Source organism: Athene cunicularia, assembly GCF_003259725.1.
Source record: "Athene cunicularia isolate RWA chromosome 20 unlocalized genomic scaffold, athCun1 chr20_part1, whole genome shotgun sequence".
NCBI lineage: Eukaryota > Metazoa > Chordata > Aves > Strigiformes > Strigidae > Athene > Athene cunicularia.
The window spans coordinates 3,972,953-3,996,623 of record NW_020799125.1 but is presented as its reverse complement, the minus strand read 5'-3'; the positions used below and the strand labels follow the sequence as shown (position 1 = coordinate 3,996,623).

The 23,671-nt window shown below is 37.4% G+C and overlaps 1 protein-coding gene across 1 annotated transcript in view; it reads left to right on the top strand.

Annotated features, from left to right (window-relative positions):
* Positions 1-23,671, top strand: part of GNAS (GNAS complex locus) — a 120,888-nt gene that overhangs the window by 23,625 nt on the left and 73,592 nt on the right. Inside the window, exon 3 of the mRNA XM_026862308.1 lies at positions 3,040-3,112. Within this exon, the coding sequence (XP_026718109.1) occupies positions 3,040-3,112 (73 nt within the window). The remainder of the gene's footprint in view (positions 1-3,039; positions 3,113-23,671) is intronic.

The following is a 23,671-nucleotide window of genomic DNA, read 5'->3' as shown; positions in this document are numbered from 1 at the left end:
CAGGGGTGGTGCCCGAGACCTCCCCCGCCAGGCGCTCAGGCTCACTGCTGTGGCACATTAATTGAGGTATCACGCGTTTGGAGGGAGGGGAACGTTTGTAGCTTGGTTTCAGGTATTATTTCAGCGGTTGATTTAGGTTACCTGCATGTGTCATGTTTTTCAGAGATACCTTCAGAAACGCAGCTTATGGCTTCAAGGAAAGGGGTGTGTGTGTGTGCGCGCAAAAATCGTTACCAGAGAGGGCAAGAAAATGTTTGTCAGACTCATTATTTGAAAGTGTTTTAAAGTAACGTTTTAAAATAAGATGCAGTTCCGAGATCTCGGTTGTTTTGGTCACGCCGAGGGACTGCTTGCGCACGTTATGCAGGGGTGTTAGCGTGGAGCAGAGGCCAGGCCTCAGTGAGCTGACTCAGTTCTGGTGTGAAACAACTGTAATTGAGGGGGGGAAAGAATTTTTTAAGGTTGTGAATTTGGAAGTGTAGTCTTACCGGTAAAATCTTTCAAATACTAATTTGAAGAAAGAGTCTTAACATAAATGGAGAGTGACTGGGGCTACAGCAGCACCTGCAGCACTGAGGAGTCTGCCAGGGCTCCAGCAGAAATCCTTTAACAGGGTAATTTGGACTTCAGCTATTGGGGAATGTCTTGGACTTCCAGATTTCAGGCTGAACATTGCATAGATAGGTAGAACCCATTTGTCATCAGATGGGTTACTTCCCTAAGAGGCAGAATTTCAGAAAACAGATGGGCTCGCCTGGGTTTTCTTTCTGCTTTCTTTAGTTTTGGTGGTTGAAAAATAGTTTAGATACTTGTAAATAAAAATTTGTGGGTGTTCAACAATGGCTGTAAAATCATCTGTGTGCGTGTGTTTTAAAGTGATAATTCAGCTGCTGCAGCCTCTAACAGTAGCTGTCGTGAATTGTGGACGGTCTATAACACAAACTCACTGGTAAAAAAACAAAAAAAAGCTCCCGTCCCTATTGTTATGTTTACTTTATAAGGCACGTGAAATAAAAAAAAAAAAGTCCTGTGGAAGGATTCTTAATATTTTCACATTGTATTCAAGTAACACAAAGAACAGCTGCTAAATATTCAAAGAGGTTTATACTGCTCTTTGTAGGCCCCACTGCTGTACACGTGCTTGCCCCTTCTGCCACGAGCGCTCTCGCTGAAGTTAATGGAACACTCCTTGGTGAGGTTGAATGTATGCATAATTGTTGGTAAGAATAGGGCTTAATGAGTAGGCAAATATAGAAGCAGACTTATTCAGAAATTTAGATGTTATACTTCATTTTGGCTCACTGGTACTGTATCTGATCCAGAGAACCCATCAGGTATGTCAGTACCAAACTGTATGTGTTTATAGAAAATGGGGGGGGTTTATACCCCCGTTCTTGGCCTAAGTGAAGTAAAGACATTGACTCCCAATGCTTGTAAATATAAGATGTGATTTAGAGTTACAGCTGAAAATTTATTAATTATTCTGAACGGAAATATGACTACAGCATATACTGCTACTCCTGAATAATTCTTAGTCATGAAGAGCTCTTAGTCTCTATTTTAACCTGAGATATTAATTTTTGATTAGTTTTGCCACCTGTCTATTGCATGGTGTAGTATGCCTGAAGATAGAGTGTGTATGTTATAAAATAGTAGTTTAGGAGAGAAATGGTGCTTGCATAAGACTTGTAAATAAAAACTGCTCTCTAAATACTTGCAAAATATCAGTGAGCAAGGAGAGGAAAAAGGAGCAGGGCTCTGGTAATAAGGTGGCAGAACATGCAGGCAGGTTTTATGCAGAGAAGAGCAGGACTGTTAGGAATACATGAGGGAGAAGGAAAGAAGGGAGAAAGCAGAGGGGAATGTATTTGTCAGAAAATGAACTTTGAAATATAACTGCTAAAACACAGTTTTGAACATGAGGCTCAAAATGGAGGGTTGTGCTGTCAGTGTGTGCTAGCAGAGGCCTGGCATCCTATAAATACAAACTGTACCTCCCTGCCCATTCTGCCATAGACACACATTTTCTGTTGTTGAGGCATAGGCTAATGAGAGGAACAAATGAGTAGCCAGAAGATGTGAAGGGGAATCTTTTTAAATTTTGCCAGGTTATGATACTACTCTTGCAAAAATATGTTTGCTTTATATAGAAAGCTACTGATCTGGCAGCGTGGAGCAGCTCAATTAAATGCTGCTGTTTGAGTCTTTTTAGCATGCATGGAAAAACGGGTACTATAGGCAGATGGGTTGCCCTGTGCACTGGCATCCGTGCAGCACAGCAGAAATAGCATACATCTACTTATGGAAACTGGGGTAAAGTGGAGTGGGTTTTTTGTGCCGCAGGTATATAAGGGAATCGGAGGAGAGCTGCAGGGGGCTGCTCGGAGCCTGCAGCCACAAAAGGTGGTCTTTGCGCCTCGTTGCGTATATGATTGATTTGGAACACGTAGAGGGGGTGGGAGGTTGCTTACAAGACACAAATTGGAGAAGGAGGTTTCTGTAGCTTTGTGGGTGGAGGCTTAAAGGGATGCCTTCCTTTTTCAGATGTGAGTATTCACATATTTTATCTCTTGTGATTTAAGTTACAGTCTTTTGACTGGGTGATGATAACCGCAGCCAAACTTGAAATATTTTCAGGATCTAACAAAAATGCTTGAGTTTAATATGGGCTTCAGTCAGTCTTTCTCTTCATCAGATAGTAGTGACAACGCAAGCAGATTTTGACGTTCCCTGTCTTGTTCTCTATAAAATGTTGAAGTTGTCCTTTTTCCTTCCAAACCCTGCAATCTGCTTTTAACGTTGACACTGGAAAAATGGACAGTGAAATGATCCAAGATTCAGATCTGACACATGACTTGAGCTGGGCATTTATTTTTAGCTACAACTGAAGTTTCCAGTGGCAATTATTTCTTTTTCTTTCGCTTTTCACTCTTGCACTGAGAAAACCAACTTTCTCGATTTTACCCTGAAGAACAAATTTTAGTGTGTCTTTTCATCACTCATGCTTCCTTCTGAAATTGATTTACTTTCATTTTCTAGGTGCTGGTGAATCCGGTAAAAGCACAATAGTCAAACAGATGAGGATCTTGCATGTGAATGGATTTAATGCTGAGTAAGTACATTTGCTTTTTCTCTTTACAACCTACCTTATGTCTGTGCACTGCACAGTAGTCACTGCTGCTGGTTTATATCTTGGTATATTTTCTTTTTGCTACTGTTTCATGGTCTCTAGAATTTGGATGTGTATTTTTAGGTGAGATTAATAGATACTAACTTGAAGTAATGCACCAATAATAAGAGCTAACAGTATAAAATTATTTATATCAAGGTTCAGTATAGCTGATTTGATTAAGGCTTAAGTTTTGTGCTTTTTTTTTTTTATCTGCAGTTTCTTTCACAACATGGCTGACACTGATTTACCTCTGCTAAGCACATTGATTCATACTGCTGTAAACATACCTCCTGTTAGTGTACAAAATGAATGCAGTTTTCTTTATTTAGAGCTAGTAAGGCTTTTGTTTCTGTCTTCTCACAAAATGAGATCGTACTGTGAATTTTGGGGGTAACAGGTCAGATTTTCTTCGCTTTTCTGTTGTGTTTGCTTGTCCAGATGTTTGTTAAATTACGTATCTAAAAGCTTTTCTTGTTTACACTTAAAATCTATTCAATTCTTTGATACTTGTGAGAAGGGAATGGCATTGGGAGAGGGGAAAATGGAAATTAATTTTTGTCTGAGGAAGCTTTGTGTTTGCTAACTTTTCATCTAACCGTGCTAGGGAGCAGGAAGAGATTCTTCTGCATGTTAGTTTACATTTGCAAGTGTCTGTCGGGGTGTGTGTGTATAGCAAAACCTGATAAATTAATTCTAATTGAATTAATGTGTTGGAATTTCAGAGCTTATTCTCTGTGTTTAATTTTTTTTAGTTTATATTAACTGGGTTTTGCCTTTCTTGTTTTCAAACCTATTTTGTATTAGCATCCCCTAGCTTCTAGTAGTATCATTTGTTCTGTGAATCCTGCCTTTTTGGGAAGATTAAGCTTTCACTAGTCTTTCAGTAGTTAATTCTTTAGTAAGAATGTCTGAGCTAAAAGTTTAGCCAAGGAGCCTGGACAATACTTCTTCCTAATCCCAAATGCTAGTTCAGGATAAGGTAGACAGTCTTTTGGAAGAAAGTTCAGACTGATTCATAATAAATTACATTCTGTGCTACATGTTTTTAGCTCCTCTTTATAAGGAATATTTTCTTCATTCAGGGCAACTCTTTTTTTCATAAGTGCTCAGTCCTGCATCCTGTTACTGCGTACTGTTACTGTCTCATTATTTTGGCTGCTCTTGTTACTAAAGAACTCTTAAAAGACTTAAGTGACTTAAAAGATTTGCATGAGTTGACGTTGATGTAGCAGCTCTCAACTTTAGGTGCCAAGTAAAAAGTTCATCAATGAAAGTGGAAGTCAGGGATCCCTGGCACCTTTAAAAATATCAATCTATTTAACCAAGACACTTCTAAGTTTTCAAAGTGTACAGATGCTCTTAAAGAGATGTTACTGCTGTGTAATGAATGGTGTATTACATGTGTAGATAACTTCCTCAACCCTGCAAGCTGCATACCCAAACTTGTGTGAAATCAGGAGCCCAGGAAGACATTATACAAACCCTGTAGAGCTGGGGAGGGACTGGGACACACTGAGATTTGCAACAACAGTGCGTTCCTCGAGTATCTCACTTTTGTGTTGTAGGTTGGGGCTCAGCTGAGCAGGCAACTGTATCAAGGGCAACATGACAAATTTGGCCTCCAGAGCCTCTGCTATCTTCTGCCTTCTCATAGCAAGGGATCTGGGTTACCCGTATACCAGCACGGCCTTGCTCCCAGTCATGTAGCATACACTGGTGTGGGAGCCATGTGTGAATTGTGGAGGACCAGCATGCAGCTCAGGAACCATAGGTGTCCACCCCATGGCATATTGTCTTGCAGTCAGTCCTCTGCGCTTGTCCTTTTGTGGGTCACATGTATTAAAACATTGAGGTGCAGAAAAACCAAATTTGAAAGTGGTATGTATTAAATGTACAAGAAGTTATAATGCATCTAGTTTTAAGTTTTTGTTGCTGAAAAATACCAGTAGATCATAACATATGAGGGGAGTAGGCTGTTTTTCAGTGATGTGACTTTCTTTCAAGTTCAGTGCTAGTCCTTAAGTAACTTGTATTTTCGTCAAAGTAACTAACTGCTCCCTACATTGTCCTGCTTTCCCTTTTTGCCCTATTTGTTCCCTTTCTGCCCTACTTACCATGTGGAAAAATGATGTGGGATTCAGCTAGTGAGAGAGAGGTAGCATGGAGGTTTTTTTGAATGGGTAAGAAAAGTAAAGCATGACTTCTCTTAATGTTCTTACTCAGTTGTTCTAGAACATAAACATGTTTGCATATAACACCTCGGCTGGTGTGATGAATAACATCAGAGAGGTGAAAACTGTAGTGTGCTGGAGATGAACAGGAATTTTTTAATATTGGAGTCTATGTACATAACTTTAGTTCTATTTCTGTTGGTGTGGCTTTTTCATGTCACTTGAAATAAATCCAGTTTAAAGTCCTGTCTATAACTTGTTTGCCTTTGATTTGGTTGCCTTCTGATAAGTAATGTTTGAAGCAGAAAGAGGATACCTGTTACGAAAGATGTCTAATGTGCTACAAACAAGGGAATCAAAAGTTTTTATCAGGTGTTACTCAAATACTCTTCTTCACTTCTGGTGATTGAACAGGGATATCCAGTGCTAAATGCACTTGCTTCCTTCAGTGAGTGTAAGAATTTTTTAATTTGTTTTGGTTTTATAATTCTGCCCCTAAGTAGGTGAAGAGACCATTGTCATGTGCATTTAGGTGAATTGTAGCATTTAACAAGGTGAAATTTATGTAGTTCTACAAAACTAGAAGAATTTCCTCTGGGACTCCAATCCTTGATCGCTTTAGCCAATTAATTATTTGAGGAACTATATAGAATCAAGTGTTCCAGGTAATTAATATGCTTAATAGTTAACAATGCTGAGGTGAAATTGAATGTGGTTAAAGTTCTAGCCAAGTTAACTACAGTAAAGATGGTTTAAAATTTTTTTCAATGTTTCTTTTATGATCTGTAGTTGAGTTATAGTCAGAAATTTTTTTTGTTGTTCCTGTTGTGAAGGTGGCATGTGGGAAGTAACAGTGCTGTGGCATTGGTAAGCAGAGTAGAATACTGGAGAAGCAAGGCGTGATCTAAAGCACAGGTTTTTCTGGACGGAGTTTTTGCAAGGGCTTAGCCAGATTCCAGCTCTCACAGGATGGCTTCAGTTGACCATGCTATCATCTGATATTTTCCTACAAAAATTTCATCAATAACAGGAGCGTAGCTTCCCCACAGTATTCTTCTGGTGTTCCTCATCCTTAGAATGGAAGAGCTGTGTTTTAAGCATAACGAAGACTCCGTAGGAACCAAGTTTTCTACTCTTTGCATCACTGCCAACAACAGAGCCCCTTGTGATGTGAAAAGGGTTTAAATTTGGCTTGTAATAGCAGGAAACCTATGACTTCCCTTCCTTTCCTTCCCTCCCTCCTCAACACTTCAACTGTCTTTTCATGAGGCTGTTCCAGAGGAGTAGGTCTCTGCTCTTGCATACTGTATTTTGTGAGCATCCACTGATAAAGTGGAATTAAAACCTTCTGGTTTTTGCTGTGCAGAAGTTCAGATGCCAATCCTTATGAACCAGAAAGGTTTTCTGAGTTATCTTGAGGCTGGGGTTCTTCGCTTCCAAGATGATGGCCTTTCACTGACTTTTTAAAGTCATCTTTCCCCTCCGTGACTGCTGTGGGTTTGGCTGACAGACTGTAAGGAGAGGGTCGTTGTCATGGACGATTTTAGAAAGTGGGAAATTGGCAAAGGCGATAGACAATTTTGAAGTGTCATGGGAAAAACTCTGACAAGCAGAATTATTTAGATAGAAGTAAATTGTTGAAATGTGACTTACGAAATCCACTACAAAGATTGACAAATAAGGGGAATGTGCCTTTGTGATTAGTAAGTTTGGATTGTATTTATGATTCGGGAAGTCTTGAGGATATAGGGAATTTCAGATAATGCTTCTCGGCTTCAGTTTCCCAAATAATATTGTATAATGATGACGCTTTCTTAAACTAGCATGTTGAAGTGTTTGAATAGGAGTTTGTATGTTTATCAAATCTGTTAATGATGATGGCAGAAGCAGAACTGAATAGCTTTATTTTCAAGACCTAGATGATAAATATATCTGTATTTCTCTTGTACTTAAAAAAATTATTTTCTCTTAATGAGGAAGTTATGAAAGCCAAGTTGCCCTCTTAAAGGTTTGGAACTTTATCTCTTTTCTCACCTAGATTTAGTAGTTTGTGAGGAAGGAAGAGTAGTCATTAATGCTTTCCAGTATTTTCTTTATGCATCTCATCCACCAGAAGTTGAACTTCAGTACCACCATTATTTCACATAAACCAGTAAATGATGTTATCTAGCCATATTGGTCACTGTCAATCTCTTTTATGACTGAAATTACTTCTGTCCTTGTAACTTTACTCTTCTGCCAGCTGATACTGTGTTTTGTTTTATAACTTTGGTCATTTTATGTGTGTGATTTTATGGAAGTGAATGTTATGAGTGAGGAAAACATAATTTTTATAACTAAGTCTTTTAAAATAATGAATTCCCTCCTAATGGTTAATACTAGTTTGTATGCACAAACAGTATTGCTCTCTTTACAGTTCCTTTAGATTTGTGTACCAATACCATGTTTTTAGAATGGTCACATCAGTTTCTTGCCAAGAAACAAACTGACTTTATTGTATTTTACTCTGTCAACAAAAATAGTTTTTTCCTGGTGTTTGAGTAACATTGAAAATTGGAGGGTGTGAGGCTTGGTGTGTATGTTTTCCCTTTCCCTCTCTTTCTTTCTTTCTTTGCATCATGATGTGTATCAGGAGGCTTCTGCAGATTTGAGGCAGAGAGCATTTTTTTTTCCTCAGCTCCTGTTCCAGGACACAGACGAGGTGTTATTCTGCTGGAAATTTTGGGTGTACATATCTGTTCAAGACTGTGAAAAGTCCATTCCAACTGAACAACTAGTTAGGGGTTTTGGTCAAGATTTGTGCTGTATAACATAAAGTGCAGGTGTGGGTAGAGAGGGGAGCAGGATATGTATTTCAGTCTATTTTAGGTTTTGTCCTAAGAACTGGTACAGTTGTATAATTGAGATTTGTCAAAAGACAATATACCAACAATGAATAAATACTGCGATTAAGAACTGAATACTGCATATAGCTTGTAAAAGTTTATGCAAGTTAAATATAACTGCCATCAACTTGAAAGAAATGGGAGGCAATATCTGGGGACATTAAACAACCTAAGCAGACAAGAAATTCCTTAATTGTTAGGGTGTTTAATGTGTTTATGTGCTTGAAATTATCTTTTCTTTGGAAATACTTCTACTTCTGTAAAGGGGAAAATTCCATTCTGTGAAAAAGTAAACCTGACCTCAATGGAGCATTAATACTTTGTTATGTTACAAAGAAAAAAGGAAAAAAAGTTTCCAGGTTTTGAGTTTTTCAAGTTTCTTGTGGTATCTTGCCCTGAGATATGAGGTGTTCTCCATTAGCAACATGTGCAAATGTTTTGCATTTAAATTTGCTACTCAGGTGTGAATTTAAATAGTGTAAGATGAGTTTTCAGAAGATTTTGATAGTTCATAGTACCTGCGCTGGGCCTTATTTGGCAAAGAGTAGTAACACACTGTGGTGCTGAATATTCTAATAGTCAATGGAATAACTCCTTTACCCTGCTCAGAGGCATTCTGAAGTTAAGCCATTAAAATACTTCCATGTGCAAGTGAAGTGATTTTTTAATTTTTTTTTTCAGGGTGCAAAATGATGTTATTTAAATTTATGAAAGTATTACAGAAAAGCAATGCATGAAGGAATCTAAAAGTTTGAAAAACTGGTTAGTTCTGTCTGGTTGTAGACACTCGTGGTAGCCTCAGACTAACCATAAGTGGAGAGATGCCGACACAGTATTTAAAGAAAGGATAGACTTCAATTTTTACATTATGCTTTATTTTCAATTGCCTGTTTTGTGTGTTTGCTTTTTCAAAAAACTCTTACTTGGGTAGAAGAAGAAAAGTGAGAATTGAACATAAAAATGTCTTTAAAGTTGTGTGGGAAACAAAGTGTTGCTCATAGCAGAGCATGCATCGTATCTGTGTTTACTGCTTGGTGGGAAATGCTGAATTCTCGTAGCAAAGCAGTATTTAAACTACCAGTTTTATGTTGTTGCATGTTGAGAGCTCTCCGTCCTCTGAATTACAATTCCTGGCCTTGCAACTTGACATTTGTGCTTTAAGTTAAATATTTCAGTTTTCTGATGTAAAAAAACAACAAAAAAACTGGTAGTAAACTTGTCCCTTAAGATAAATTTGCATATGTTGCAGACATGATTTGGCATGTAAAGGGACTGGCCCAAAAATATGGCAGTAGGTTTATTTATTTTGAGGTTTAAATTTCACAAAAGCTTTTTAAGTATGCATAGGCAACTGTCAACCTAGTAGAAAGCTTTATAGTTAGGAGTTATAGAGAGCTTGGAGGGCAATAAGTATGAAGAGTGGAATAAGCATAAGTGATGTAATCTGTGAAGCAGAAGAGAGAGACAGAAGAGACCTTACGACTTGACTGTGTGGAGAACATTGTGAATGGGTCTGGGAGGAATTTGGCTTTTGATAGTAGATGTGGGATTTTACCCATTAGTTTTAGTAAAAACAAATAAATTAAAAAAAACCCTGTTTTATAAAATTTGCAAGTTTCCTTTTTACCTTCTCAAAACAGAAAATAAACTGTTTGGGTAACTGAGCTAGTGAAGTCTCGATTTCTGTAAATTGTTCTGTCTCTCCCAAATCTTTTCTGTAATAGTCCCTCCCAGTGCTGTAGAGCATTTGCAGTTCCTCCCTGCAGGACCTGTAGCTTTCTGGGTGTCTCTTGTATCCTCCAACAGATGCAGTCCCTGTTGTAGTCCATGGCCCCGGTGTTCCTTGCAGTACTGGCCCCTAAATACTCCTGGATCATCCTGTCCTTTATCTTCCTTTTTTTTGTTCTTCCTGCTACCTGGACAAAGTCAGAATGTGCTGTGGCTGGTGTAGATCTCCATGAACTCTTCCTGCTTTTCCTTATTGGAGCATTAATTTTGTTATCTCTTCTACTCAGCCTCTGATTTTTATATCTGGAAATTAATGTCCGCAACAGCAACCCTCCTACAAAGTTTCACTGAAATTGGACAACAGAATTTGAGAGTGAGAGAGACAGAAAAAAGCTAAAAAAAGTCCTGCTCTTCCTCAATTCACTCAAAATAATTTTTGAAATGTTTTTACTCTGCATGTTCATGAATTAGTGGAAGTGGTGTGTTTTTCTCCATTTTCTTACTTTAAGCAAACATCTACTAGTATAAGCCAATGTATCATATTCTGTTTAACTTGTTATTTAAAACTCACAAACAAGATTTAATTCCCCCCCCCCCGAATTTTAGATAACTTATAAAATATAACTCTGTATGGAGCATATTAAATATATATCTATATTCCACACTTCAGTGTCCTTTCTGAAAAAATTAATCATATCAGGTTTTCCCTAACTCTTCTCAAGAATTAGACCTGCAGAGTGATTACCTTTTCTCTAGCCAGTGTTACAGAATCAGTACTATGTGAAGAATTTTCTTACATAGTATCTCACTGGATTTCTTCTTGTCCTCTCTATTTTGTATGGGCAGACTGGGCAGTATTCTGATTTTCCCAGTAATGGTTTTACTAAATGGTTTTAGTAAAATGGTTTTATAATTTATCCAGATGGATGCTTGAATTACGTGATAAAATTCTGTTCATTTATAATCTTGAGCTGAAGGAAGGTTACCTTTTTGCTATTAAAACTGTACCTTCACGTTATTGCAGTCCCTGAAGATTCCCCTTGCTTCATTGTATAGCTGTGTTTTATCTGTTGCTAGTCGTTCCAGCTGGGCAAATGTTTTCAATTTCATTATGTTAAAACCTAGTGTTTTGTTGCATAGGATATAATTTATTGGTAATAAATGATGTGCCTTCTCAGCTGCCTCTAGCAATGTAGCTAGGAGTGTTATTTCTTGTTCCTGTTTCTTAGGTTGCTGGGCTTCCTGTGTTGTTGTGGTCTCTGTGGAATAGGTTCAGTAAGAGTGAAGATGTGTCCTGTCATTTCTCTTCTTTTGGGCTGGGCAAGCAGGTTTGTGGGGTTCTGAGGGATTTTTTTTTTAAAATGAAGACCACTACCCTTGTTCCAGTTTTGTAAGCATCCTTCCCGAGTGTCTCCTGGATCGAAGTAGGCATAGCTAATGCTTTGAAGTATAATCCAGCTGGCAAATTTGTCTCTCTAAATTTATTTTTAGATATATCATACATTTGTATATTAAGGTTTCCCAAGTCCCATCTCTGATGAAGAGCTGAGATACAGAAATTGTTCAGCTTAATCTTGGTCATTCAAAGCTCTCAAGTTGAAATGAAGGAATTTCCACTGATGAGGGTATTTTTTTTAAAATGTAACTTAAATCCTGATGTCAAAAATAATATGCCGTCTGTTTCACTTTGACAATTGAATCTTGAGTTCCTAGTAAATGCAAGAGTAAATGCAAAAATAAATGCAAGAGGATGTAGTGCAAGTGTAGCTGCACCAGCTTTTAATAGTTATTTCTACAAATGTACTCTAATGTAAACATGCAGTTAATTAGAATTACTTGTTTGCAGCTGAGCTTGCTTCCTTGGAAACAGCAATTCATTGAGGTATGGTTTTGACAGCTGAGGGGCAAAATTACTCACTTTTGGGGGAATGTAGTAGTGGAATGTTGTGATGAAATGTTCTGTTTTAAGGTGTTTGCTATTAAAAAAAGTATGAGAAAGCTTGTGACCTTCTCTATTAGCTACCTGTTGCTGACTGTATTCTCCAGAGGCCTATTTAATAAGTCATTGCGTTCACTTGCCTTTTTAGTTAAGGCATCAGAAAACAATCATCTCTCCCAGCTGCACCCTTGTAGCATCCCAAGAGTGGAGGGTGAACTAATGGAGCAGGCAGAGGTATGCAGTGTTTCCTTCTGAGGTTTAGTATAGTCCCAGTAGATGTTACATTTAGCCTTGAATGGCAACTTCACAGTTAGCTGTGGGTTTACTATTGCCGCCTTAACCATTGTGATTTAAATACTCTCTTCTTGCCTGTAGGTCTGCGTGCATAGATGGACTTTTGTTTCCTTCAAGTTATGACGTTTTTATTCTGTTTTGTTAATACAATTATCTATATAATATACATGCTCATTTTAATTAGAAAATGGGTATCAATGAAGTAGGATTCTTTCTTAAGTTTAATGAGAAAGGATGTCTTGCTCATATTTTGCTTTATTTTTTTTTTTAATAGATAAAAGTGTGTAATGGGACACTTAGTACAGTAAGTTCAGAAAACTATGTGTAATACCTGTTTTAACCTGGAAAATTTTAAGCACTTAAATATGCTAGCTAAATTTGATTTAATGTGGCATTACTGTGAAAAAATTAAACTAATTGGTTTTGTGAATTTTAATGTAACTGCATAACAGTGATTGGCGTAGCTTCACATATTTTGTATTGCTTTTAACAGTTTAAGAGCATTTAAGATAAAGATGAAAATTTGGAGTTGTAATAACTTTGGTTTTAAATAAGCAAAAGATAATAATCATAAGGACATAGCCATTTGCTGAAAAGATTCTATTAAATACCTTTCATTTAATTTTTTCGTTTTTTTGAAATGAGAATGTAATAACAGCACTGCATTATTAATGAAAAAAACTAAGCACAGTGCAAAGCTGAGGATTTTTTTTTTTCCTTCTGTAAATGCATGAGAAAATTTGAAAGGAGGAAGGCTCAGTTAAGTACTCAGAATTCTCAGAAATGGTAATAATACTCTGATCCACTCCACTATGCAAGCCCCAAGTCCATGTGCAGGTCAGGAAGAGCAGCTTTAATTCTTGTGCCCCAGCTCACACTTTCTACACTTCCAAATATCTGACAAAACAATTGAGAAAGTCAGTGTCAGTAAGAATGTTCAGTTTTCTGATACTTTGTCTCAGTGTATTTTGCAGCCGGCCTGTTACACAACTTTCTGGAAGATTTGCTTTATGGGCTGGTTTGGGGTTTTTTGTTAATTTCTATAGTGTAGCAAATTGCTGAATTTTCAGTACTGGGTTTTGAAGCATACTAAAATAGATGCCTGTAAGTTAGATGTAACGTTTTACTTTTGGTATGTAAAAATGATTAACGTTGTTTCAAAATAGTTACTCATAGGAACACATTCTGCTTATGCTGAATGCTGTAGATAAAAACACATTATTAAAAGTATGTTATAATTGCAAATATAACTATTTTGCCTTTAAGTTTTTTGAATTGAAAACAGGAGGTAATGGTGTTACTGGACTCTAATTTCCCCAAACCATTGGAAACTTGAGATGCTCCGTACTGTCTCTGTGTTTTGCCCTCGCTTAATTGGACAGTCTTCATTTTATGTAATTGCATCTTATGCAATCATATGTTTACTTTCCTTATGTTTGTCACTGAAGAATTTCATAGCATTCTGTTACCTCAGTATCTTTCTGAACACCACTGGAAAATAAGGAGGTAGAAAAAAAGTAAAAAAAGACTGAGTTTTAGTAAAGCGTTTTTTCTTATTTTGCACAGTCGTAGGGAGTCAGAAAAAACACTTTGAAATAATGTAGGCAGCATACTGTCTGGCTTTTTTCCTCACAATTTTATTCGTACTTTGGAAACATAAAAAGAGTTGTCCGAAAGTGGGAGGGAGAAGGGAAAGTAGACTGAAGTGATTGTCTTAGATGATGTCCATAAGTAATATTTAATGTGCACATGTAATTTTTTTTTTTTAAAAAGGCCTACTATATATATTGCCCTTAGAAATGGAAAGTTAACCCAATTCAGTCCCAGAATAAACTTTAAAATTTTACTTCTCTCTGGGATTAACTGAAATCATCTGAGACATCTATTTTTGTTAATTAAAATTAATATATTCCATTCTGATAATTTTGGACAATATGAAAACAGTAATTTTTTTCAGTTTTAATAGTATTGTTTGGGCATAGATTTTATTACTGAATGCAGAAGGCTAATTTATACATAATTATGTAGAGAAAGCAAAAATATACTATAGATATTTTATACTTTAACAAAAAAGTATATATCCATCCTGTACAATGCTACAGATAAAAAAGGAAGTTTAGCATCTGTGAGAAAGGCAAATATCAGAATAATCCATTAGAAATGGATATTTTCAATAAATAATGGACAAGAATCCCAAAGGAACTATGTGAGAAACTATGGAAAATGGTAACGTTAATTTCTTCTTAATTCTTAGAGAAAGGGGAAGAATTCCATTGATTAAAATAAGAGATTGCCCAGATGCCTGGCATCAAATATGGGCATTTTAATTTATTATTATTAATGGCTTTTGCAACAATGGTATATAGGAAGAACATCATTAACCGTCAGTTTAGCTTCACACATAGTGAGACATTGTTTAATGAACCTGTGCCTTTTTGGCAAGTTGAGAGTTCTGACTGATAAAATCAATTGGTTTGGTATTTGATACCATATCAAATTATATTCTGATTTTTTAAAATTGCATTGTGTGAAATTAACAGTGCATATATTACAGGAATGTAAAAGCTGGCTTACTGATAGGTCTCTCAGTGCAGTGGTTAATAGAGGCAATGAGTGGGCCCACTTCTTGGAAAGTCCAGGGAACTTGTGGTTGCATATATAAAATCTTTCCATAGATTGCTGGCCCAATTCAATCTGAAACCCCTCTCTGCACACTGGCCACATAGTTAATACTGGGAAGGTCAGGTTATTCTTTTACAGTGATCTGAATAACGTGTTTAAAAGTTACACTTCAGAAATTTATTTTAATACAGCTGAATGTGAGACAGTCTCATGGGAGTCAGAATGTAGATTGTATCTGTAAAACTGGAAAAGGACTTGAAAGTCAATTAGTTAATTACCTTAGTATGCTTTTTTGTGGCAAAAAGGCAGATGCAGGCTTGGATGCCTTAAAAAAAGGGAAAGTGAAACATAAGTAATAAAGTGGACTTCCAACACTAATAAAAGTGTTATTAAAATAGTATATCTCATGCTGGTGTCTTCATTTCATGAAGGATGTGGAATTATTGGAAAGAATTTAAAGGACAGGCCACAGGAGTTGTACAAGGCTCAAAGGTAGAGTATCCAAATGTGATTTCGTTCCATGTAGAGGTAATGCTATGTGAGAAAAATAACTAAAAATGAAGGCAGGCACAAGATTCACTTCCTTGGCATTAGATATACTTTAATTGAGATAATTTGTTGGGTATGAGGAGGCCTCATTTGAGCTCTCTCGGGGAACTGGGTTTATTTTTAAACCATGTTTCAATCCAGCTTCTGAAGATCGAGTTTTCCTGATGCAAGTGTGCTTGCTTGTAGTGGCCACTCTGGCCTTGGGAAGCACAAAGCCTCATGTGCTGAAAATTACTTACTTTGTTTGCAGCTATGGGCTTTTATTTTTGCTTTTATTGCCCTGAACATCATTATGATATATTCAATTCTGTGTTGGTATTTGAAGCCTTGAAACCTCGGAGTCCTGTGTTTGCCTGCAGGCATCAGAGAGTTAGGGAAGTGTGGAAGTTGACTTCTGGTTTTGTTTTTTCCCTTTGGATAGTTTGTTGGTTGTGTTTTGTCACTGTTTTCACAGCCTTCTGAAGCATCAAAAATCAATCAGAGTCTGAGGTGATACTAGAAAATCCTCTTTTGTGCTAGACTGGTTGATTCTTACTTACGTGATCCAGATAAACTCAGTTGAAGAGCTTGAGATAAGAAAGAAAAACTGTTGGGTTTTGTTTCCATCTTCTGCTGCATAAGGCTTTTTTGACCTTGAATTATTAGGGAATTATTATTATTTGTAATCAGTTCTTGGCCATTGCAGGAGTTTCAGATGCTCGATCTCATCTCAAATTGTGACCTTCACAAATTGTGAAATTTCATTTGAAATTTCAACTTGATACTAAAGTATATGGAGAAGCACGGTGGCTTACGGTACGCTGAAAGGCAGACAAGTATTCAACTATACTCTCTGGCCTAAAATTCTTCAAAATACTTACTGAATGCCTGTGTTAACCTGATTGTTCCTTGCTGTACCAAACTGCTAACTCAGGTAAAAGCCCTGATTCTGAAGTCTCTTCTGTATAGGCAGACCCATATATGTGCCTGAGGAGGTAGCTTAATGGATTTAGTGGGACTCTATGATTATGGATGTCTGTATTTTGAAGGAAATAGCAAAATTTGACTTCAGTGTGGATAATTCAAATTGGTACAGTTTGAGTGCATTAGTATGTCTTAATGAAACCAAATATAGTTCTCTTCAGTTCCATTCATTCTGGACCTTATCTCTCTTTCTGATATGTCTCACTAGTTGCCAAGCAACCTGAACAGTAGTTCTGCACATCCAACAGCATTTAAAATTAAAAAAAAAAAAAAGTGAGTAGTTGTTGCTGAAAATAAGATGCCTTCTGGTGACATGAATGAAAAGAGTTACAAGAGAAGGAAATGGGGAGCGGTGAGTTAGGAGCTGATATTCTGAAAAAGCTAATAATATTTAGCACCTAAGTAGTGCTTTTTATTTTCCAAGCACTAATCAAGAAATCATAAGGCTGTTAAATAAAGACTACTTTTTTTTTTCCTTTCATTGAGTGAAGCACAGTTATGTTTATGCTTCATAGAGCAGAGGGCAGGATTTAGTCCCAAGAGGGCAGGAGTTGGTTTAGTATATGTATTTCTCTCTGACCTGTATTGACTTCCAGTGTTTCTAGTTGGACTGCAGATTAATGGGAAGGTTTTGGAAGATTTTTGTTTGTGTGTTTGCTGATACATAGCCAACACTATCTCTTCATCTCATGCTGATGCACCTGCAGTGTATTAAGTTTCATTAAAATATTTATCACCTGGAAGGCCTTCCAAGCTAGAGGTATGATAGATTGTGTGTAGGTCCTTTATTATTTGATAATGCTGTGATGCTTATAGAGCTTATTTCACACAGGAGACAGGATATAAAAATGTGATCTGAGCAGCGAAGTACCATAGCAGAGGATATTATAATGAAAATGAAATCTGATTTGGTAAAATGATTCTGGTTTAGATTGTTAAGTTTCTATGATTGCTTCATTTCAGTTGAAAAAGAAAACTATGTAATACACATAGACTGACTAAAGCAATGTTGTTGAGGACACATAAATTAGGAAGTATCTGAATTAAGACTGCCTTAATTTGAGTTAATTTTAATATAGGACACCATCGCCAATGACTGTGAATATGAAAAGGTAATTTTAAATTCTGTAACTAACTCCTAAAAAGCAGTAAGTAATTCTCATTCTAATGAATTTTTTTAAAAGCAGGTTCTGACATTGAACACTCACTCCCTCAGTCACAGTCTGTCTGGTATCACTGAGTTGTGTGACGTTAAGCTATTGGTGAATTAAGCTACCCCACAAGTTTTTGTTTGGAGGACTGTTGCTCCCAGTCACAAGTTAATGCTTTCCTTCCCAGTCACTTTTTTCTGAAGGTGGTGGGTTTAGAAACATGCTTGCTCTGAGAGTAGTAAAAAAGGGATGTATTGCAAATGTGTCAGAAATTGGGATATGTCAAGTTCAATTTATACACAAACTAGGTTGTGTTCTGAATTACACATTCAGTGTCCATGGAAGACACATACACGTTGGACATGCTTCAGACACAGTGAGGCTGTTACATGCAGTGTTTTGTGCTAAGTCTTGTCTACATGCTGGATGTCCATGTATATGTTTTTGTCAAGAGACTTCCACAAGAAGAAACAATATAACATAGGCATTTTCTGTGTGATGTAGATAAACACAAAACATGAACACTTAGTGTGCAAATTCACAGCTTATCATTGCAAGGCGACTTCCTGCTATCCTGCTTCCAGTGGAGAGTAAGATATTTTAAAGGTAGTGTGATACTTCAGGCTGTTACTAAGAGAACATACACATTTTGAATTACAGTCTGTATGTTCATTGTCTGCATCACAAACCCACAAGAGTGCATGCCTGAGAAGAGTTGTTTTTTTGCCATATGTGTGAGAAGGGTGGTGCATTATTCACAAACTGCAGTTGCAGCCAGCTGGTGGTAGGTTACTTATTGCTTTTAATGTGAGGACTAAAAAGAATACTAGATAATTCTAGGTTTAAGGATAAATTGAATTAATGAAGGCATACAAAGGAACTACACTTGGAAATGGTTAAAACATAATGAAGAAACATCCCAGTGTTATGTAGTATTTTTACCACGTTCAGCATCTAAGGTTTATTTGTGTTGGACTAAAATTTCTTTTGACATACTGCAGCTAATAGAGGTAATTTAGAGATAGAAAAGTAGTCTGTGTGTGGTGTGTATACAAAAACTGTTTGTAGTGGTGGTATTTTTATCCTCATCTTCTAAGAGAAAAAGACCAGTCCTAGTTCATGCTGTTTTGTAATGCATAAAATGCGTGGATTTTGGCAGCTGTCTGTTGCCTCTAGGCTTGTAAGTAGGTTTGTCCATGCAAGATGTGTGTAATTACTATATATATGTGATGTGTTAGCTGCTGCACCAGTATTGCCATGTAAACTTAGTTGCCCTTTTTTATATATATGTATTCTCTGTATACCTAGTTTTAAAAGGGTAAATATTATAAACTGGTTGCTCAAGAGCAGTATGCTATAAAAAAAGTAATAAGCACATCAGTAAAAGTGTTGGAGGTAGTAATAAAACTGCACTATAATCCTTCTACCAATTTATTGAACTCTAACTGTTGCTATCTATGACAATTAACTGCTACATATTGTATGTTAACCCTTTGTATAGTAGTTGTATAGGGAATGGTACTCAATATGACTAGAGTGCCTTAAACTTTACATTTTCAAGCAAATGTCATCTAATTTGATAGTATTCACAGTTTGCTTGTTGCTTTTCTCTTTCTGTCTAGCTTTTGTTTTACCAAAATAGGACACCCTGTTATTTTGTGGAAAACATCTTTGTCACAAAAATAAATGTCCTTTTTGCAGAATGAAAATACGTGACTTCAGATTTTTCTTCAGTATCTAAAAATAATAATACTGCAAAAGGTGGTAAACATTGAAATCTCTGCTTCATGGATTTGATTTTTTTTTTTTTTTTTAAGAAGCTTCATGTAAAGGTAATATAAAAGTGGTTACAGTGGAACTGTATTTGAATGTTACTGGACTTCTGAATTCTCTGTTAACTCAGTTGAGGAAATCTAATGAATTAAGATCTGGTAGAAGGCAGCTCGCAGGACCTCTTGCAGTCAGCGCATGTGAAGGGGGTGCCAGATGCTGTGCATTATCTGCCATCGTGTACTTCCATTAATGCTGGAAGAGTGGTTAATTCCCCATTCAGAAACTACCTGTTTCAGGACCTCGCCACAGCCTGCTTAGGGACTCAACAGCCATTTCTGTGTTGTAGAGGTTAGTTGGGTGTGAGTATGGTCAGAGGTGTGGGTCCAGGCCTACCTCTCGCCTACAGAGGCAGCGCCTGAGCTGGTGCAGGAGCAGCCATGAAGGCCCTGCAGGTACCCACTGGCAGCCTAACCTTCAGGCCTCCCTTAGCTCATGGCTTAAAGGATTCTTTACATGTGCAGATGCCTGCTGAAGCAGGTGTCATGGAATTGTAGCATGGGACTCCTGTGCGATGCTGGGTGTCAAGGGGTGCTTTTGATTCTTAGAGCAATTTGCACGTGCTCGATGTTCACTAAAAGCTGGGTTGTGTAAGATCAGGAATGTGGCTGTAAATATTTTGGAAAGTTGTGCAGTGGATCTATGATACTAGGTGAGGTGAAATGATAAAGGATTGCTATTCATTAAATGCAAAGGGTCCCTCTTAGTCTAAGGTTTAAATTTTCTAAATTCAATCATCCAAAGGTGATTATTTATATTTTAAAATGTCCTAATATGTCCTCAAACTGTTGAGGAGTTGGAAATTGAGATTACAGCTTTTTTAGTTCAGTTGTTTGTTGCCTTGGCACAGAGATGGAGTTTATATATGCTGTTCTAGCCAGCATCCCTTAATTCCGAGAAGATCTTTAAAATGACAAGCAATTGCGTTTGAAGTTTGGATCTCATGATGTCAATACAGATATGTAGTAAAATATTCCAGGGTGTGGTGGTACTTAATAATTTATGATTGAGACTTGGGGCATTTCCTGAATATTAATGTTGGATATGAATGTTGATTGCCCAAGGTGAAATTATTACCCAGTTACTCTCTACCCTCTCCTTTTTTATCGATTGCTAATGCAGAAATGATAAATGTATAGTTAGGTCAGACAAATATTTGGAAGTATTCTCTGAGGCATGGTGCTCAAGACAGAACGCTTTCACTACCTTCGTACCTCGCAGATTGCAGAATTATGCAGTGTGAAAATGGTTATTTTAATTTTTTTCCTTGTAGTGACTTAATATATAGTTACACAACTCGGACTATAAATTGTCCACTGGGATTTTCTCCCCTCAGAATCATTGGATGAAATTCAGCATTGTCATAGCCTTCTGGTTTTGAATGATGAAGCTGATAGAGAATTCTCTCTAATTGTGTAAGTGTAGCTGCCACTAAGGGTGAACTGATATGATGCCACACCTTGGATGTACTTTAATACTTAATCTACCCCTTAGGAAAGGTTGAGAATTGACTAGCTAATGTCAGTGCAGCGCTTTATAAAAACTTACTCATAAAAATATTTATGACTAGGTTTACATGATTTATGTTTTTAGAGAAATGTAGCTTTTCTCTGCCAACTGTTAATAGCCTGCTAAAATACATGAGTTAAACATTTCATAAATGTATTTGGAACACACAGCATATGCAGTTGGTTATGTTGTGTTCTATAGGAGGTCTAAACTCCTGAAAAGTCTTGCTTAATTCCTGCACGAAAGTACGTGAGGAGATGCCAGTGAATATCATTATGCTGTAGGTAGATTTGTGTAGTTATCTGATTTCCAGGTAGTAGATTCATAGGGCATTGATGCATATCATTTGCATGTGTTGAAAATTTGCTCTTGTAGCTTGTGGGAATAAACTTGGTTTCTCTTTCTGTTAAACTTTTCATGGAGAAAGAGGTCTTGTAATTCCGTATGTTAAACCTTTTGGAGGAAAGCCTTGTCTGTCTTGCTGGATCTTAGTGATTAGTAGAGTGGGGTACATTTTTCCCTTTCTCCTTCCAGTAGCTGGGAATGTATCTGGAAGGAGCACAGTTTGCCAGGGCCAGGGGTGCAGCAGGAGCCACAGCACCCGTTTTCATGCCTCTCTGTGGGACCCATGGCAGGCTGCTGGCAGGGCAGCTCCTGCTCATCCAGCCCTTCCTCTGACCCACACCTTTCCCAGACCAGCCCTGTCTCTCCTAAGCTGTGTCTCCCCACTGCATTTCAGCAACTTTCTAAGTGTACCTTCCTCCAGGTACAATCCAGGCTGTTAGCAGAAATAGGGAAGAACAAAAAAGCTTGAGAACTGATGTTTCAGAAAGTTGGCAAACAGAGTGGAGAACTCTGGCTGCAGGTGGCTGAGTGAAGGAGCTGTACTGGTGAGCTGTGCTGAGTGAAGGAGCTGTACTGGTGAGCTGTGCTGAGTGCTGTACTGGTGAGCTGTGCTGAGTGAAGGAGCTGTACTGGTGAGCTGTGCTGAGTGAAGGAGCTGTACTGGTGAGCTGTGCTGAGTGAGGGAGCTGTACTGGTGAGCTGTGCTGAGTGAGGGAGCTGTACTGGTGAGCTGTGCTGAGTGAAGGAGCTGTACTGGTGAGCTGTGCTGTGCTGCTGCAGCAGCCAGGTTACAGCAGTACTCTTGACAAGGTTGGCAACATGCAGTAAATTGGTATTGGACTGCTCTGAATGGTCAGGTATCTAGAAGTACAAGCCAAAGACACATGTATTGGTTGTTTATTGAGGTGGGTTCTATTTTTTTATTTTCTAAGGAGGAAGAGAGAGAGAGGAGATATGCCTTATTTCATCTCCTGTTCTCTCTTTCTTCCTGCCCCTTTACACCCCACTTTGTGTTTTACCTCTTAGCTGAGAAGCAGCTTCTCCTACTTAAATGAAGAAATGTTTCATATAGTCTGTTTTGTAGAGTCGATAAATAACATGCTTTAGAATTTTACAGATACTGATGATTCACAAAATTATTTCTAAATTTTTTTAATGAAGTTTGTGGTACCGAGCACGTGTTTTTGGTAACACAGTGGCATTTTGGTCTGAAATTTCTAGGAAGAGAATTTCTAAGAATCGGTGCCACACTAGGTTAGACCAGTGATTTGTGTAGTCCAGTATCATGTGTCAGAAATAGCACACACTTGTGAAGGATTAGGAAAAAAGTGTAAGACAAAGATTCACAGTGATTCCTTTTCAGGTCTCTTGCCAGGTTCTGCACTGGCACTTTAGGAACTCTAAGAAGAGAGATTCGTAAAAAGTTTTGAAGTTGTTACATTCAGTATGTTTTTCTGTTTCTTTAGAAAAACTAATACTTGAATAATCTAAAAATTCTTCTTTTTCCTTTGAAGTTTCTTGTTTTCCTTTTTTCATTGTCCATGAATCGAATGCAGATCCTGCAAATTAGTGCTGCCTGGTTTATACCTCCGCATTAGCTGGGACACCACCAAAGTCAGTCAAATCTGGATAGAACCAAAGTATCTCCAGCTTCTCAGTGCTTTTGATATGTTTTTGTTGTAGCCAGAGTAGCAGCTGGTTGGATCAATAACTGCCCAAGCAATACTATTTAAGTAATTTGCAGTGTTATAATTTAGAGCAATATACACACTCTCTTGAGATTATTTTCTTCAGCAGTATAGAAGTTTCTCATTTAAACAATATTATTAATATTTAAAGGACCATATGTTGTGAAAGTAATTGGACAATTATAGCAGCATGCTATATATTCTAACTGATGTGCTAAATATCAGCAAATTAGGTCTCATGTAATTTTTGGCCTACCATTCTCATTTATTACATTCTGTCAGTATGAACTGTATCTTTTACTTTTCTGTTACCGTTTAGAAATGTCAGGTCAGGGCCAGGACATGATAATTACACCATTGTCATAGTTTGACTTAAATTACAGCAGTATAACTTCCCTTTTATCAGGGGAAATGATAATAAATGTGCTTATTCAGGTATAATTAATTTCCAGTTTTAAGCTCAGTAAAAGGTCATTCTTCTTACTGGTTGAGTCCAGATCTATGTAGATGTTGAGTACAATAAAGTGAAAGTTGCATCACTGCATACACTGTGATTTCCAGACTTCTCAAAAAGAGGTGTTTGGAACTTTTCCAGTTAATTCATGTTGCAGTGGAGGAGATGCTAATTTGGATCCAGGATATTTGTCCAAAATATCAATGAACCGTCCTGGTTCTAAATGGTACCTTCCTGGTATAAGTGAACCCTCCTGTTACTAAAGATGGGATTCTCTGGAAGGCCAGGATCATGGTAGGTTCTGGCCTATGGGGAACATTCTTCACTTCCAGAAACAGCATTTCCTAAGCAGATTTTTTTTTTTTTTTTTT